Raw genomic sequence first — 18,622 nt, 5'->3', positions numbered from 1 at the left:
GTATAATATATATTTTTTTTACAAATGTGTAATTTTTTGTTTTTACTGTCTGTGCCCTCATTAAAGAGATTTTGCTTACTTCCTGTCTCAGTGATCACATGGCAGTGGAGAAAAAAATTTCCCAATGGTACAGAAACGGCAATCTAAACCTACAGGTGTTATCATTCACGATTCCCTCCAAAATGAGAAAAAAAGAAATACGTAAAAATGACAAAGAAATAGAGGGCGGGGTCATGTAAATTGGGGGCCTTCTTGCAAAATGAAAACAAAGCCAAGCACTACAATGTTTGATATTTTATTAAAAATATAAATACATCTATTTCTTTGAGAAAGAGAGAAAATCGCCAGTGCTCAAATCACTATATCAGCCCAAAAGAACATTTACACGGTTTCATGAAGACCACTCTAAACAGTTTCTTAAATGACAGTTGGAGGCAACAATGGAGATGCCTAAGAGACGTAAGGAGGAGCCTGTACTATGGGAAGGTCAAACTGACAAGGACAGGGGTGATTAGCCAATAGGAAAATTAGTAGGTCAGGCTGCAGGAAGCAGATTGGGTAGATTAGGCAGCAGGGTCACAATGGTTTGTCCCATTAGCGGAGATCATTTTGCGGGATGAAGCTTGGCACGGGCATTCCGTAGTCGCTCCTCTTCTTGCAGGTTGCGTAGACAGGCGTTTCGGCTGATAAACTGGACGTGGCACTGCGGGAACCAGCCGGAATTAAGATCGGAAAGGCGGATTCCACATAACCAGCCTGGAGTAGAAAATCAGGAATTAGCTAGGAATATGGACAAAAGTATATCAAACTGAAAGGCCCTATCAGTGATCTTCCCTTATTTGCTCCCCTTTGTTCTGTAAAATATACCAATGAAAGTGTTTTGTTAAAGTGTAGGGAAAAAAAAAGAACTTGATTCTGCTAGAAATGCAGCGAGATTCTATCTTCCCTTATTAAGCTGACAGCACAGAGCTTCTGCTCTACTGAGATCCCACGGGGTCCTATCAGCCCTGCCCGGTTCTCCTACAACTACAGAACACCCCCCTCTTCATATGTACTTGAGATGATGCAAATGGGGAGACATTCTGTAGTCCCGTTCTAGCATAACACATAGGACCTTAGGACAGAAAGTTTGTTATTGGCAGGATCATCAGATGAAAATAAAAGGGGATTTAGTGTGAAAAAAAAAAGAAAACTAAGGAGCCTCTCTGGGTCCCCTGGATCCTGACGGTATCATTCACACTTAAATTTACTACTGTTGCATTTTTTCTACTTGTGTTGCTTTATTTTTGCCGTTCTTATAGCCAATACCTGTTCCAACTTCAATTCTAGCCCCTGCGTGGGCAGAACTTATGCTAATTAACCACTTGTTAAAACTGAATAAAAACTATTAAAACAGAAAAAAAGAAAACTAAGGCAGTATATTGAGTTTAGATACATTTTAAACCAACTCTGTAAATCATCTAAAAAATCCATTTGAAAGTTTTCTGCAATTGAAGAACTATACTCCTCTCTTTGGCAGACCGTGTCTCCCCTCCTCCCCGATCCAGCATTGGGTCTATGTGCCAGCAGCATGGCCAATCAACAAACAGGTGCAATCTTATAGGACTAGGCAATCCGAACCCCCCCCCATACTCTTCCTTGCTTGCCTGAGTCTTCAGCAATCCTTTTGACTCCAGTGACTTTTGTCTCACCCGTGACCCTGGTGTCTCCAGGCACCCCCATGACCTCCGAGTCTCCAGCCACTCCTGGTACTCTGGGGTCTCCAACCATCTCCAGCAATTCCTGCACTCTTGTGTCTCTTTAGTGACTCTAGTGGCCCTAGCATATCCAGTCACCCCTGTGCTCCTGTGTCTCCAGTAACTCCTACATCTTCAGTGACCCCTTGCACTCCTGTGTGTTCACTGACTCCTGTGTCTCTAGTGATTCCAGTATCTCTATTTACCTCTTTACTCCTGTCTCCCCAACCACTCCTAGTACTCTCCAACGACCCACAGTGAACCCAGCAACTCCTGCATTCCTTTGTCTTCAGTTACTCCTGTGTCTCTAGTAGCCCCAGTGTCTCCAATCACCCCTGTATCTTCAGTTGCCCAAGTGTCTCCAGTGTCCCCTTCCATCCCTGTGCCTTCACAATTTACTTCTGTGCCTTCAGTAGTGACCCCACTGTTTTCAGTGACCCCATGTACACCTGTGTCTTCACTGATTCTGAGGTCTCTAGTGACCCTGGCTTCTCCAGTCACCCCTTTCCCTACTGTGTCTTCAGTGACCCAAGTGTCTCCAGTGCCAATACATTTTTTTATCATTTTTTCACACAAATAGAGCTTTCTTTTGGTGGTATTTAATCACTGCTGGGTTTTTTTTTGCTAAAAAAAACGAAAAAAAGACCTAAAATTTTGAAAAAAAAATGGTTTCATAGTTTGTTATAAAATTTTGAAAACAGGTAATTTTTCTCCTTCATTGATGTGCACTGATGAGGCTGCACTGATAGGCACTGGTAGGCGACACTGATAGGCAGTACTGATCAGTGGCACTGATGATGAGGCACTGATAGGCATTGATTGGTAGCACTGGTGGGCATTGATGGGTGGCACTGGTGGGGATCGCCCCTATACTCCGATCAGCTGAGTCTCATAGTGATCGCAGGGACGCGCAAGCAGCTCATGCATGGGAGGACCTCTATGGACGCCCTCCCAGCAATCAAGGCCCGCGCTTTAGCCGTCTTTCGGCTACAGAGCGGGCGGCAAGTAGTTAACATAATAAAAAAATAGAAATTGCAGTGGTGATCAAATACCAGCAAAAGAAAGCTCTATTTGTGGGAAAAAAAATAATATAAATTTAATTTAGGTACAGTGTTGCATAATCTCACAATTACTAATTAAAGGACAGATAAAATGGCCTGGTCATGAAGGGTGTAAAAACTTCCGTAGCTCAAGTAGTTAATAAAGCAGACATGGTTACTTCGGCTATTGGACTCCTGTGGCTGTCTCTTACTGGCAATTTTGTGGACATACAGGTACTTTGGGTATATGTTGGTTGTCCTTACTCAAGGGTACACTACCATTGTATAAAAAGACGAAACAAAAAATACTCTTGCGCACTGGTGTGTTGGCTAAAAAGTCCCAAAAGCTCGAGAAGGACTATGGATTTCGGCTTTGCTGCTCTCAAAGGATGGGATAGTCCTAATGTTAAAAGAAAAGAAGAAAAAAGAGAGCGCACCAGCCTAGTGCACTAAAATTTATATTAAAAAGTAGTAAAATACATACAATATACATTCTATACAAATATATATATACATATATAGAAAGTAAAAACCTTATACACATCTATCGCATATACATATATGTGCATACAGTGAACCACTATATGAATGTTTTTATGAGGCTTAACAACTAAGAACCCTCTCCCCCCCCCCCCCTCCCTTCCCCTCCCCCTCTCTCTTTTTATATTACACTGACAAAGTACACAGATCTTTGTACTTATATACGGATTGTTTTTTAAATAATCACTGTATGCACATATATGTATATGCGATAGATGTGTATAAGGTTTTTACTTTCTATATATGTATATATATATTTGTATAGAATGTATATTGTATGTATTTTACTACTTTTTAATATAAATTTTAGTGTGTCTCCTGCTGGCTTCTAAGTACACATGTTCTGAGCATTGCCACCTCTAGCTACTATCCCAGACCAGATTTTCTAACAACTCTCCTCCCCTGGCTTCTTTCAAATTCCCCTATCATTATTACATATTACTACATATCATGCTTATTTATTGTATATATGTATTCACTCTAATCAGCCCCTCTCTTTCTAGCCTGAAGTCAGACGATATCTGTCTGACTTTGGCCTCTATGTGCGCCTATGGCAAAATGGAGGCCACTGTTTACCTTATTGAGTCATATCCCAGGCGCCGAAGGGCGCACGGGATGTGACATCACGACCGCACTTCCGCCCTGTGGACCGCAACCCGGAAGTAAAGTAGCGGCGTGCGTTCCACCCGGTTCCACAGGGCATAGGAATGTGCGAATAGTCAGGACTTGTCAGCAATGGTAGCTCACACAGACACAGCCCCTATAGAGACAACACACTCAAGCAGAGGAGATGCCATCGGATCTGCATACAATAAGATACACTCTTATTTCAAACTTTTAAACCCCCGAACACTGTACATTGCTCTCTATTATCTGTGTGATATATGGATGTGAGGGAAGATGAGCAGATTCTCTGGGATGCCTTTGGCCTGTTTATAGATAACTATTGGCATGACCCTTTCTGCTTACTTGCTATGGGCTAGATAAATTTCATTAACAATAATAATATTAATGGAAATGGAAGCGAACCAACTAATCAAATAAATTTAATAAATTAATAAATCAATATATTATGGCCCTTCAATAATGATAACCGAGCCAAGATCCACCCTCCCTAGAGGACCGCCCATCAATTAAGGGAGGAGCTCTAGAACCAATCTGATTAGTCTGTTTTAGTTTGACATGTGTATAAGAGGCCAGCATGAGATCAACACTACTAAGGCTCTGATGAAGAAGGGTAACCTTCGAAACGCGTTAGCCAGCAGTAGTCCGTATGCCTCCTTCCTGGGACCTGGAAAACTGCTACCACTGGAATAATTGCCTCTGTGCGATTACTATGCGATTGTTTTCTTCGACCTTTGTGAGTAGTTTTTATCTTGTTTTTAATTAAATAAACCTGTCAAGGATAATGCACTAGGCTGGTGCGCTCTCTTTTTTCTTCTACACTACCATTGTAACATTTGGTTTATGGTGACACTGAATAACTTCTCACTGACCATACTAAGCTTGGGTGTAGGCATTCCACTAGACAGAAGTTCTACAATCATTCACATTCCCTATACTCTATGCAATGTTCCTTAGGGAATGCTACCATTTTATATACTGTACATGGTATGTAGCCAAGAGGAGGGTAACTACCTGTCTATAACTATAATCAATATCAGCCAATATCAGGCAACAAGTCAACCGATCATGTTGGGACAATTTTCCCCAAGAAGGAAAATCAGCGGCACAGATTCTGAACATGAAGGAAATGTATCCATGATCATTATCATAAGAGACCAAGACGTGGCTACAAAGTTTTCCTGAAGGGACCCCGAGCCTGTTGAAATTCAGGTGCTGGGTGTGTCAATGTCACTTACCATCATCGCTGCTCTGTGTCACCATGAGGGTGTCCGCTTTCTCCAGCGACAGTTCGTCATTTTCCCGCGCTTTGTATGACTTTAAACATTGCACCTGTTTAAGGCCTAAAAAGAAATGATTCATGTGTAAGGTGGAGCCTTTACAGAAAATGGCATTACAAAAAAAAAAAAAGTGGCTTGCTTTGAGGGCGCACAAAAAAGAGGAGGAGCCGAGAGCGACAGGAGGGGATCACAGAAGAGGAGGTTCAGGGCCGCTCTGTGCAAAACCATTGCAGAGAGCAGGTAAGTTTAACATGTTTGTTTGTTTTACCTTTACATACACTTTAATCATTTCAACAGTTTCTCATTTTAAAACACAAAGCAGTCAGAGTGCTATTAAAGGTGCCATTTCAGACATATATTTTAAATTGCAGCATATAAATACACTATATTACCAAAAGTATTGGGACTCCTGACTTTACACACACATGAACTTTAACGGCATCCCAGTCTTAGTCCGTAGGGTTCAATATTGAGTTGGCCCACCTTTTGCAGCTATAACAGCTTCAACTCTTCTGGGAAGGCTGTCCACAAGGTTTAGGAGTGTGTCTATGGGAATGTTTGACCATTCTTCCAGAAATGCATTTGTGAGGTCAGGCACTGATGTTGGACGAGAAGGCCTGGCTCGAAGTCTCCCCACTAATTCATCCCAAAGTTGTTCTATCGGGTTGAGGTCAGGACTCTGTGCAGGCCAGTCAAGTTCCTCCACCCCAAAATCGCTCATCTGTGTCTTTATGGACCTTGCGAGCCAGGCCTTCTCGTCCACTATCAGTGCCTGACCTCACAAATGCTCTTCTGGAAGAACGGTCAAACATTCACATAGACACACTCCTAAACCTTGGCACAGCTTCAGCTCTTCTGGGAAGGCTGTCCACAATTGAATATTGAACCCTACGGACTAAGACACCATCAAAGTCCAGATGAACATAAAGACAGGTGTCCCAATACTTTTGACAATATCGTGTATATATAAAAAAGTGCAAACTATAAGGCCGTCATCTAGATCCTCCCCTTCACCGCTTGACGAGTTACTGACCTCTAATAAGGATGGGGCTAATTTACTTAAACAGAGTAATGCAAAACAGGCACAAATGTTAGCAACCAATCAATTTGCAAATTTCATGCTATGAAAAAGCTAAACAAGAGTCCTGATTGGTCACTATGGGCAGCTACTTTACTTTTGTCCTCATTCTCTGCAGTTTTAAAGAGTCGGACCTATGTATGTCCCAACATGTCACCAAGTTGATGAATAGAAGGTTGGTGGCTTACCGTCTTTTAGGTAGTCAGCTTCCTCTTTAGTTGGCGTTAGTGCATAGATCCATCTCAGCTTCTGACTTCTGCAAAGATAACACAATGATATTATATATTTCTTATTTTTTGTGTGGATCATTATTTATTCTATGTGGATACATATTGCTGTACACATGGAATGTAACCAAACATTGTTGATAAGCGATTTGCTGCAGATTTGCAGAAATATTCGTCCTCCAAAACTGCTTGTATGTTTGTTTTGTGTGAATGCCAGCAAAAACTGAAAGGTCCTAGACTATTTTCTCTCCAGGTCAGATGTTCTTCAGTCATAAGAATAATTGTTAATCAGGAAAATGCTGCATTATGGCCACTAGATGGCGCTGATGATCACATACTTATTTACTACGAACGTCAGCTTCATTTAGTGGGCGTGATGTTGTACTTTCCTTGCTGGCATTCGCAGAAAGAATGTGCATACAGTTTCGCAGGACAAATAGCTCTGCAAATTGCAATATTTTTTTTGTATTCATCTACCTTGCTTTCCAGAAGGATCAAGAACCATCTTTGTTCAGGTATTATTCAGGATTGTCATCTACTTCCAGCACTGAGATGCCAGCTTATTGCATTTAAAAGAAAACATTTGAGCACCTGAATTTGACCTGGTGTCAGTGGTCAGAGAGGTAGAGAAAGAAGCAGCACAAGGAGCCAATCAGTTGTCCTGCAGGGCAGGAGCATGCTAATAGCAGGGGAAAGCAGAGTGACTGAAAGGTGTCCTCAACAGTCTGCTGTGTCTCCCATCACTGTCCAGTCACAGGCTGGGAGAGAGACAAGACATGTAAATATTATGGAGATGCAGCTGAGAAAAATCAGGTCCCCTCCCCTGCTAGACAGGGCTGTACTGAGTGGCAGAGCTGTGTAAATCTCAGTCCTGGATGGACAGAAATACAAACCCTTGGCTAAGTGAAAGCACTCCCTTATCTCGATTATCTGTGCATTTATCTGCTTGCCTGGAGTTTAGCTTTAAACCTTCACAAATCTATTCCATATTGTAGGTAAATGATTAGTGGTTTGTGGTTGGTTTATGACTAGTTAGTGATTTGTTTATTATATGAGGAGCATACAGTAGGCTCATGCACCAGAGAAAAAAAAAAAAAGTTTGTCAAAATAATTTTTTTAAACCATTATGTCACAAATTCTGGATTTATACAATCCACTCGAAACTGGATACCCATGAAATATTCATGCCATCCTGCTAAGCTGCAGGTAAAGGAAACCTGACACGACTGCCCCGGGAACAGGCATTACGTGCTGCAGTTGAAATGCAATATGAATGACTGTAAGCAGTTGACCCGGCAGCAGTAAAGGGTGGATTATTTTGGCCCTCGGAGAAGAATTTCAGGGCTTGTGGTATTGCCTTACCGGCTCCATGTTTACAGTGACAAGGGATTATGGGGAGGAATTCAGAGGTGACAGCCACAGTTCAATGGCTTTATCTTCCAGCAGGTTCCTCATTAGTGATAAGTGAATGATGAAAAAAAAAAAAACTGTTCACCCGTTCTTTGGGTCCCAATCCACATTTCTTTTATTTAATAAAGTCAAATTTTTTTTTTTGTTACTTAATTTTTAACTCCATTCAAAAATAACAAGACAAAAATAAAAACAGTCCCTTAAAAAATTAAATAAAATCTTTTTTTTTTCAGAAATGTAGAAATGTACCCCACAGTACTTTTTTTTGTTTTGTTCTGCCACTAGATGTCCTCAGTCTGAGCCCAGGTCATCCCGGACCAGCCCCCAATCCTGTGACTGATCAGTGATGGGAGAAGCAGCGCAGCGATGAGAAATCATTTTCACAAAAAAAAAAAAAAAAAAAAAAAAGAGGGGAGAAACACACCAGAATGCATACCTCCCAACTTTTTGAGATGGGAACAAGGGACACCTATATTAGTAAAATCATGCAGGTATAGGACACACCCCCTGCCATGCCCCCTTAAAGCAAAATTATACAAAAAAAAATTTATTTAAACCCACAATTGCTTTTTTTTTAACCACAACTATTCCTTTATACTGGCTTTTAGAATTTTAGCATTAGTTTAGCATGGGAAATAGTTAAAAAAAAAAAAAATCTATCTATCTATATATATATAGATATATATATCTATATATCTATATCTATATATCTATATCTATATATCTATATCTATATAGATATAGATATATAGATATATATATATCTATATATAGATATATATATAGATATATATATAGATCAGACCAAAATGAGGGACTCATGAGAAAAGAGGGACAGAAGGACTTTGTTCCAAATCAGGGACAGTTCCTCAAAATCAGGAACAGTTGGGAACTATGAGAATGCACCAAAAATGCATAAAAAAAAAAAAAAACACACCAGAATGCAGAAATTGCAGTGTGAACCAGCCCTTAGGGCTTTGCAGTATTATTGCACAGCAACTGTGGCATAACAGAAGCACCTGCATTCCCTCGCAAAACTATAATTTGTGAAATTTAGAGATTTGCCCCCACAGTACATTTTTTTTGGTTCTGCCACTAGATGTCCTCAGTCGGAGCCCAGGACATCCCGGACCAGCCCCCATCCTGTGACTGGACAGTGAAAGGAGAAGCAGTGCAGCGAAGAGCTCATCTGTCACTCTGCTCTCTCCTCCCATCAGCATGCTGCTTGGCAGCTCACGAACTGATTGGCTCCTTTTCCTTCCTCTTCTCATACCCCAGCCCAGCTATACAGGCACTGCAAAAGGCTGATCCCAGGTCACATTCGGGTACTGCTTGTATTTCAAAATATATTTAATGATTACAGATCTTGGAGATTCCCATCCTCCAGGTGGTTGATGTTTTCTTTATTCCTCAAGGAACATTGTATCAACTTTAACTACTTCCTGCAAAATCATGTACCTGTAAGTGGCTGTACCAGAGCGACGCCTGCAGCTGCACCCATTACCCCGGTACAGTTTTTTTTTTTGCGTCGACGATCGGCTTTCTTGTAATAACAATCGATGGGGATCAGCAGGTCAGCTCAGCCGCGGGAGGGGATGTCCCTCCATCCTGCCGCCTTCCGCCGCTCTGCCTGGGTCTCCCGAACACAGCCGGAATCGGGTCTACGATGGAGTAGAGTTTACTCGGCAGCCAATGGCGCAAGATTTTAAAAAATTCACAGTATTCCAAAATGCAGATTTGGGCGTTTTGAATACTTTGAAGTGCACAGGAGGGGTTTGGGGTCTTTTAGACACCAGATGCCTCCATAAAGAGTACCTGTGACTGCCTATTACCGTCACAAGGGATGTTTACATTCCTTGTGACAGCAATAAAAGTGATCAGGAAATTAAAAATAAATAAATAAGAAAAAAATAAAAGAAAACGAAAAGCACCCCATCCCGCCGTGCTCACGCGCCAAAGAAAACCCATATGCAAGTCGTGCCCACAAATGTAAACAGTGTTCACATCACATGTGTGAGGTATCGCCGTGATCGTTAGAATGAGAGCGATAGTTCTAGTACTGGACCTCCTCTGTAACTCTAAACAGGTACCAGTTAACATTTTTTAAAGCCTATGGAGATTTTTAAGTATCGTAGTTTGTCGCTATTCCACGAGTGTGCGCAGTTTTAAAGCAAGACATGTTAGGAATATATTTACTCGGCATAACATCATCTTTCACATTATACAAAAAAATTTAGCTAACTTTACTGTTTAGTTTTTTTCATTCATTGAAGTGTATTTTTTCCCCAAAAAAATTGCGTTTGAAAGACTGCTGAGCAAATACAGTGTGACATAAAATATTGCAACGATCACCATTTTTATTCTCTAGTCCAGGGATATGCAATTAGCGGACCTCCAGCTGTTGCAGAACTACAAGTCCCATGAGGCATAGCAAGACTCTGACAGCCACAAGCATGACACCCAGAGGCAGAGGCATGATGGGACTTGTAGTTTTGCAACAGTTGGAGGTCCACTAATTGCATATCTCTGGTCTAGGGTCTCTGCTAGAAATATATATATATAATGTTTCGGGGTTCCAAGTCATTTTCTAGCAAAAAAATACTGATTTTAAACTTATAATAGGCCTGGTCTTGAAGTGATTAAGTTCCTATTAGGTTAATTGATTGATTGTATAATTACCAAATACAATGTTTCTTATTAATAAATAAAAAATGAACCACCTGGAGGATGGGAATCTCCCAGAATCCTCTGCTGCTATACTGTAACAGATACCTGAGATGTATTCATTTGGCATCTGGAAGCCACAGAGCCATTTTAATCCTGGATGTTTTTTTAAAGTGAACTGTTCACTGTCAAAGAGCTGAGGCTCAATCTGACCTCCGGCCTTCCCTTCAGTCTTGCACAGTTGTACCGGCGCCTCTCTTGTACTGACACTGCTTACTTCGATTTCACTGTGAGCTTCTCACAAGGTGCATTAGAAGCTGCGGCAAGTCAAATACAGCCCACCTCATTTCCTAGCTGGAGGACATCCAGCATCACCTAGCCCTTTCCTCCCCAGCCTGACTGTCCTGGCCAACCCGTTCCCTTCATTGGATTTAGTTCTGTGAATCATGGAGGCTCAGCATCACATGTGGGTTTTACCAAAGCTTGCCTAGGAAGTCCCACTCTTCCAGAATGACATCCGTCCAATAAGGCTTTTTGATATTTGCAAAGCTCCTTCTAAGAGTCAGCTAACTGCTTGCATCCGGGCTGAGGAATCTTGAGAGAAGTACTGAGGCAGGGGGCTGTGATGCGTTCAAGAAGCTATGTACAGCACCCTGCTGACCCCTCTCACCAGCCAGGATCTGCCTGAATTGCATAGAGAAGCACAGAGACCCAGTGATGACATAAGGTATGTCTTAAACAGGAAGGTTTTATTAAGAATGCCATTGGCATGTTGATGAGGGGAGACAGAGGAACAAGAGAAGGTGAAATATAAGCAGATTAACAGCATCTAACATAGATATAGGGCGATAAGGCGGCCATGCTGCGCCTGATCATGTACCTAGTATGTGATCCGGAACTTCAAGGTAGGGGGCGCACGCGCGCTTCCGGCAACCCGGCCCTGCTATAAATTTACACAAAAAACTTGCCACCGCCCTCATCTATAGCTGGCAGCTACATCTACAACTATAGATGAGGGCGGTGGCAAGTTTTTTGTTATCATGTTGGTGTTTGTATTGGTCCAGCAACGCACCAACACCTTTGCAGCCATTGTACTACTTGCTGGGTGTGTGGTGTGCTCCTGTACCTTTAACCGGTTCCCGACCGGCGCACGACGATGTACGTCGGCAGAATGGCACGGCTGGGCAAATATGCGTACCTGTACGTCCATTTGAATTCCCCGCCGTGCCATCGCGTGCGAACTGGCCGGGAGCTCCGTGAGTCGGGTCGCGGGTCCCGCGGACTCGATCGCCGCGGGGATACCCGCGATCGCCTCACGGAGAGGACGAACGGGGAGATGCTGATGTAAACAGCATCTCCCCGTTCTGCCTAGTGACAAGTGTCACTGATCACAGCTCCCTGTCATCGGGACCAGTGATCAGTCTAGTGACACACACAGCCCAACCCCTCTACAGTTAGTAATCACTCCCCTAGTACTGATTAACCCCTCCCCGCCCCCTAGTGGTTAACCCCTTCACTGCCAGTGTCATTTACACAGTAATCAGTGCATTTTTAATCGCATTGATCACTGTATAAATGACAATGGTCCCAAAAATGTGTCAAAAATGTCCGCCATAACGTTGCAGTCACAATAAAAATCGCTGATCGCCGCCATTATTAGTAAAAAAAAATTATTAATAAAAATGCCATAAAACTATCCCCTATTTAGTAAACGCTATAACTTTTGTGCAAACCAAACGCTTATTGCGATTTTTTTTAACCAAAAATATGTAGAAGAATACGTATCGGCCTAAACTGAGGAAAAAAAATGTTTTTTTATATATTTTTGGGGGATATTTATTATAGCAAAATGTAAAAAATAATGCGTTTTTTTCAAAATTGTTGCTTTTATTTTGTTTATAGCGCAAAAAATAAAAATCGCAGAGGTGATTAAATACCACAAAAAAAAGCTCTATTTGTGGGAAAAAAGGATGTCAATTTTGTTTGGGAGCCACGTCACACGACCACGCAATTGTCAGTTAAAGCGACGCAGTACCGAATCGCAAAAAGTGCTCTGGTCAGGAAGGGGTTAAAATCTTCCGGGGCTGAAGCGGTTAAGAAGGGGTGGTTCTCCTTCAGTCCACCTGCCCTCATTTATCCATCAGAATGCATGTGCCTCCACTGTGGGGACACTCATATTTCAGTGTTAGGACCACAGATACACAGGGTGCCGTGACGAGGCTCTGTGGCTTACGCATGCGTTTGCAAATGTGTGCGGACTAAACCCCTGTTTTTAACGCATACTGTTAGACAGGTTAATTTGGTTGTTTGCAAGCTGGTTGGTAAGTAGGCTTGGGTTTTTTCCTTGGCATTCCCCAGGCTTTGTTCTAATTTTACACAGAAGCTGCCAATTAGAGCTGGGCGGTTTTCTCCAAAAAAATCTGCGATTTAAAAAAAATGAGTTTTTTTTTTTTTTTTTTGATGGACACCGCACCGGTCCTGAGGAGCTGCGGGCAGGAGTTTTTAGGCGAGGCCGCGGCTTCGGCCTAGTCCTGCCCGCAGCTCCTCAGGACCTCCTCCGCGCGGTGTCTGGAAAAAACAGTGCCAGTGCATATTTTTAGCACTCATTTACTGTATTGTCACTAGTTCCCAGAAAATGTCAATTAGTGTCAGATTGCCCGCCATATTATTGCAGAATACATATTGGCCTAAATTTATGAAGACATTTAATTTTTTTAATTGGACATGTTTTATGGCAGAAAGTAAAAAATGTTGGGTTTTTAAAAAAATGTTTGGTCTTTTTTCATTTACCATCAAATACCACCAAAAGAAAGCTTTCCCCACAGAGTGTCAAAAGAGTCAGTATCAGACTGTCCGTCGCAATATCGCAGTCCCGCTATAAGTCGCTGATCGCCGCCATTACTAATATAAAAAAAATAAATAAACAAAAAGTTCCATAAATATATCCCATAGTTTGTAGACACTATAATGTTTGTGTAAACCAATGAATATACGCTTATTAGGAATTTTATACCAAAAACATGTAGCAGAATACACAATGGCCTAAATTCATGAAGAAATATGATTTTTTACTTGAATATGTTTTATAGCAGAAAGTAAAAAACATTGTTTTTTTTTTTTTCAAACTTGTCAGTCTTTTTGTTTATAGCGCAAAAATTAAAAAAAAAACAAAAAAAACAGTGGTGATCAAAAAACCACCAAAAGAAAGCTTTATTTGTGGGGAAAAAAAAAGGATATAAATTTTATTTGGGTACAGTGTCGCACAACTGTGCAATTGTTAAAGTAGCGCAGTGCCAAATCACATAAAATGGCCTGGTCATGAAAGGGGGGGGTAAATCTTATGGAGGTTAAGTGGTTAAACATCAGATTTAGGTTATAACTGAGTACAAGACTACCTTGATGTAACAGCAATTATTTTTTTCTATGTAGTTGTGCAGCGTGTTGTGTCATATCAGGTGTGTCAGCTGAGAGGTCTGGAGATTGTTATTCTATATATTGTCCATTAATTGCCCTATGTGCAATTTTGGGACATGTGATGTAAGTGTAGATACGTAATGTGGAAGGAATGTACAATGGAATTACCTTCTGGGTATCCAGACTAAAGTGTAAGATGATACCAGGTGCATGAAACAGGTTTGAGTGTAAAAAGGAATGTATGACCTGCCTACCAAACAAGAAAGCCCCGTCTTAGGGCTTTGCAGTATTGTTGCATAGCAATAGGACAGATGCACATAACTTACTTTCCAATTTTTTTGGCAGGTTAACCACTTGACCTTCGGAAAGGTTTACCCTCTTCATAACCAGACCATTTTTTTGCTATTTGGCACTGCGCTACTTTTTTTTTTTTTTTTTTTTTTTTTGAGCTTCAGTTACATAGTTACATAGTTACATAGTAGGTGAGGTTGAAAAAAGACACACGTCCATCAAGTCCAACCTATGTGTGTGATTATGTGTCAGTATTACATTATATATCCCTGTATGTTGCGGTCATTCAGGTGATTATCTAATAGTTTCTTGAAGCTATCAATGCTCCCCGCTGAGACCACCACCTGTGGAAGGGAATTCCACATCCTTGCCGCTCTTACAGTAAAGAACCCTCTACGTAGTTTAAGGTTAAACCTCTTTTCTTCTAATTGTAATGAGTGGCCCCGAGTCTTATTAAACTCTCTTCTGCGAAAAAGTTTTATCCCTATTGTGGGAAATTCTTTTTTATTTATTTTATTTTTAAAAATTCTTTTTTATTCAATAAAAAAAGGACATAACAACAATACAAGACAATAAAAAACCCATGTAGTGTTCCTAAAATCAACAAAAAGGACAAAAGGAACCATAAGAAACCAATAAGGTTCCACATACTCCCCAATTTATATATAGATACAAACCTATAATAAATTTAAAATACAAAGTGCATCTTTTATATAATTCCATATATACCGTTAAAGAAGTAAATAAAAAGAGGCGAGGGACAAGCGAGAGATGGTAGAAACCCTCCTTCAAGCATAGATACCCTTCTTTTGTCTTCCCCTCAACTATAGTCTAGGGAAGGGGTCTCAAACTGGCGGCCCTCCAGCTGTTGCAAAAGTACAAGTCCCATGAGGCATTGCAAGGCTGACAGTTACAAGCACGACTTCCACAGGTAGAGGCATGATGGGACTTGTAGTTTCGCAACAGCTGGAGGAGGCCCGCCAGTTTTGATACCCCTGGTCTATGGTCTACCTGGCCACTCCACCTAAACCCCAACTCTCCATGGTCCCACACCACCTCCCCCTCGACCACCCACTGTTTCCTGTGTTGAGAAAAAAAAAACATTTTTTTTCCTTCTCTCTTCTCCCCCTTTTTCCCCATTTAGGGGGAGGAACTATGTGTAGATGTCCCCCTGATTCTACCCTTCTCTTACCACATCGTGCTCCCATATCCATCCCGCCCTTCCTCTTACCTATTGACCCAGTCGAGCCCTATATGTGCATTCTATATCAGTGAATATATTCCCTAAACCAAATTACCATGATTCCCGCCCCCCAAAAAAAAAAATCACACATCTCAAAAAACAAGAACGTTGCAAAAAAAGAAACCAAACTGCACCACTTTACCTGACAATTGCGTGGTCAACTGTACACAAACTCAATTTATGTCATTTTATATTATTATTATTTATTCTACCCTATGCAATTTTAAATGCAATTTTTTTAAGTCAAATGGTATTTGCTTTTTTTTTTTTAATTTTAAAAAACATAATATATACCCTGATTTTTTTTGTAAAATGTGAAGAATGTTGTTACGCTGATGACTTGCATGTGAATTGTGTATGCAATATTATTATTTTTATTTGCTAAATGTTTTACCCAAGTGGATGTGCTGTAGAATTTAAATCAAGGTGCAGCATGGCCTTCATCTATAATATGTTCATGCTTACGGTCAACTGGTGCACTTACTGGGTCTCCGTTCTGAAGATGTATTGCATCTCATGGCTTTCCAGATGGCCGTCCCGTGCCTGAATTGCGGCACTGTCCCTCAGGAAGACACGGAAGATGTTCTTCTGGTTGCTGTGCAGTTTTATCTCGCATCGCTCCACGCGGATGTCTGAAGAGTGGTCGAACACCACAAAGCGGCCACCCCTGGAAGCAGAGACAGAAGACTGAGAAGATTGGAGACAGATGGGCCACCTTTGCACAGGTGAACAAAGGAGTTGGCATGCATGATTTATAATATCAAGCTCTCTTCCAGTACAAGGTCAATTCTGGCCATTCCCAGAACATGTGTATAAGATTGCCTAGGTACATCTAGGATACAGATGTCAAACACAAGGCCTGAGGGGCTGAATGCAGCTTGCCAGGCCTTGTCATTTGGCCCTTGTATCCAGTTTTGCAGACAGAATTCCATTCTGCCACCTACAGCTCTCACCCTCCACTCCTGCTACTCGCTGTCACTTGTAAACGCTGAAGCCTTCTTTATTTAGAAGTGACAGCTTTGCTCTCAGATCTAACAGTGTACATAAAACACCATTGAACTCTGCACTTTTTGTTGATTTATGGATTGCATCTACAGCACTTTATATGGTAATTTATGTATTGTTCATGGATCATATGTTATGAGCACATTTAGTATTTTGCCTTCTGCACTAGCACTTTTATGTTTGGTGAGGTGTAATATATTGTGAGCTACTGTTGGTGTGTGATGGTATACAAGTTAGAAAGTGGGCTGAGACAAGAGCTGCTCAATTTCTAATAGACTCTGTGCATAGGGAACCCTGAACCCTGCACTCTGTACATAGCGTGCCCCTGAACCCTGTACATAGCGCGCCCCTGAACCCTGCACTCTGTATGTAGCACACTCCTGAACCATGCACATAATGCACTCCCGAACTCTGCACCCTGTATATAGTGCACTCCTGAACCATGCACATAACACACTCCTGAACTCTGCACCCTGTAGCGCACTCCAGAACCCTGTACATAGAACACCCTAGATACAACCAGGCATTTGAGAGTAACCATCTGCTGATTCAGTCAGCCTGTGATGAAAGAGTTTGACACCCCTGGTCTAGGACATAAGGGACATCTAGGACATAATGGCAAGTCTCTGCGGGAACAGTTGTACATTCCTTAGGATGATCTATATACTCTATGCAGGAGGAACAATGTGTTTTAGCCCTTTAATTACATTTTATTTTATAATGCAGACTGAATTTTAAATGAACACTTAATGAACTTATAGTTGGACTTTTAATGTTCTGTAAATGCAGCAACGTGCAGAGAGACATAGAAGACCTCAGAAGAGACTATGACTCACTCTCTGATCCGGGACAGCATGAGACAGTCACTGAAAAGGTGCAGATAGACCTGCCGGTTGGTGCTCTTCCACTTGGAGCTGATGGGGTTGTACTCGAGAGCTGTGACCTCTCCATGTTTAACAAGACGCCGGGAAGCTGAGATAAGGGGAAAAATCTGTAAAGTAAAATGTAATTCAAGATTAATTATCCTGATCTATGAAATTGTTTTAGAAACTGCAATATTGGTGATAAGAAATAAAAATAGATTCTATATTCATTGAATGACATTAACTAGTTCAATGACTCAAAAAAAAAAAAAAAAAGAAGAAAAACAACATGTTATACTTACCTCCTCTGTGCAGTTGGTTTTGCACAGAGCAGCCTGGATCCTCCTCTTCTGTGGTCCCTCTTCGCTGCTCCTGGCCCCTCCCTCCTGTCGAGTGCCCCACAGCAAGCAGCTTGCTATGGGGGCACCGGAGCCGAGTCACAGCTCCGTGTGTCTAGTCAGACACGGAGCTGCCCTTTGCACCACCCCCTCTCCTGATTGGCTAACTGACTTTGATTGACAGCTGCAGGAGCCAATGGCACCGCTGCTGTGTCTCAGCCAATCAGGAGATAGAGTCCCGGATAACCAAGGGACTTGTGGACATCGCTGGACAGAGATGAGGCTCAGGTAAGTATTAGGGGCTGCTGGGGAGGCTGCTACACACACGAATGCTTTTTTTCTTAATGAATAGAATGCATTAAGAAAAACCTTCTATCTTTACAACTCCTTTAACTAGTTAAGGACCAAGCCTATTTTTCAGACTTAGTTAAAAGTTAAAATCAGTTGTTTGCTAAACAATTACTTAGAACCCCAAAACATTAGATTTTTTTTCCCCCCAGACACCCTAGAGAATAAAATGGCGGTCGTTGCATTACTTTATGTCACACCGTATTTGCGCAGCGGTCTTAGGCAATTTTTTGGGAAAAAATACACTTTTAATTAAAAAAATAAAACAGTAAAGTTAGCCCAATTTTTTTTTTTATATTGTGAAAGATAATGTTTCGCCAAGTAAATCGATGTCACGCTTCAAAATTGCGCCTGCTTGATGATGACAAACTTTGACCCTTAAAAATCTCCATAGGCGACGTTTAAAAATTTCTAAAGGTTACCAGTTTTGAGTTACAGAGGAGGTCTAGTGCTAGAATTATTGCTTTCGCTCTAGCGATCGCGGCGATACCTCACATGTGTGGTTTGAACACCGTTTTCAT

The 18,622-nt window shown here is 41.4% G+C and overlaps 1 protein-coding gene across 5 annotated transcripts in view; it reads right to left on the bottom strand.

Moving 5' to 3' along the window:
- Window positions 1-282: 282 nt before the first annotated feature.
- LOC141105801 (uncharacterized) overlaps window positions 283-18,622 on the bottom strand; it is a 77,164-nt gene continuing 58,824 nt past the window's right edge. For all 5 annotated transcript variants that reach the window (XM_073595932.1, XM_073595936.1, XM_073595935.1 and 2 more), the window contains 5 exons: window positions 17,389-17,543; window positions 16,032-16,214; window positions 6,487-6,554; window positions 5,179-5,283; window positions 283-756 (listed from right to left, as the gene is read on the bottom strand). In XM_073595932.1, coding sequence (XP_073452033.1) covers window positions 605-756; window positions 5,179-5,283; window positions 6,487-6,554; window positions 16,032-16,214; window positions 17,389-17,543 — 663 coding nt within the window. In that variant the 3' untranslated portion in view covers window positions 283-604. The remainder of the gene's footprint in view (window positions 757-5,178; window positions 5,284-6,486; window positions 6,555-16,031; window positions 16,215-17,388; window positions 17,544-18,622) is intronic.

This window comes from Aquarana catesbeiana, linkage group LG08 (assembly GCF_042186555.1).
Source record: "Aquarana catesbeiana isolate 2022-GZ linkage group LG08, ASM4218655v1, whole genome shotgun sequence".
NCBI lineage: Eukaryota > Metazoa > Chordata > Amphibia > Anura > Ranidae > Aquarana > Aquarana catesbeiana.
This window is presented reverse-complemented; position numbering and strand designations above follow the sequence as displayed.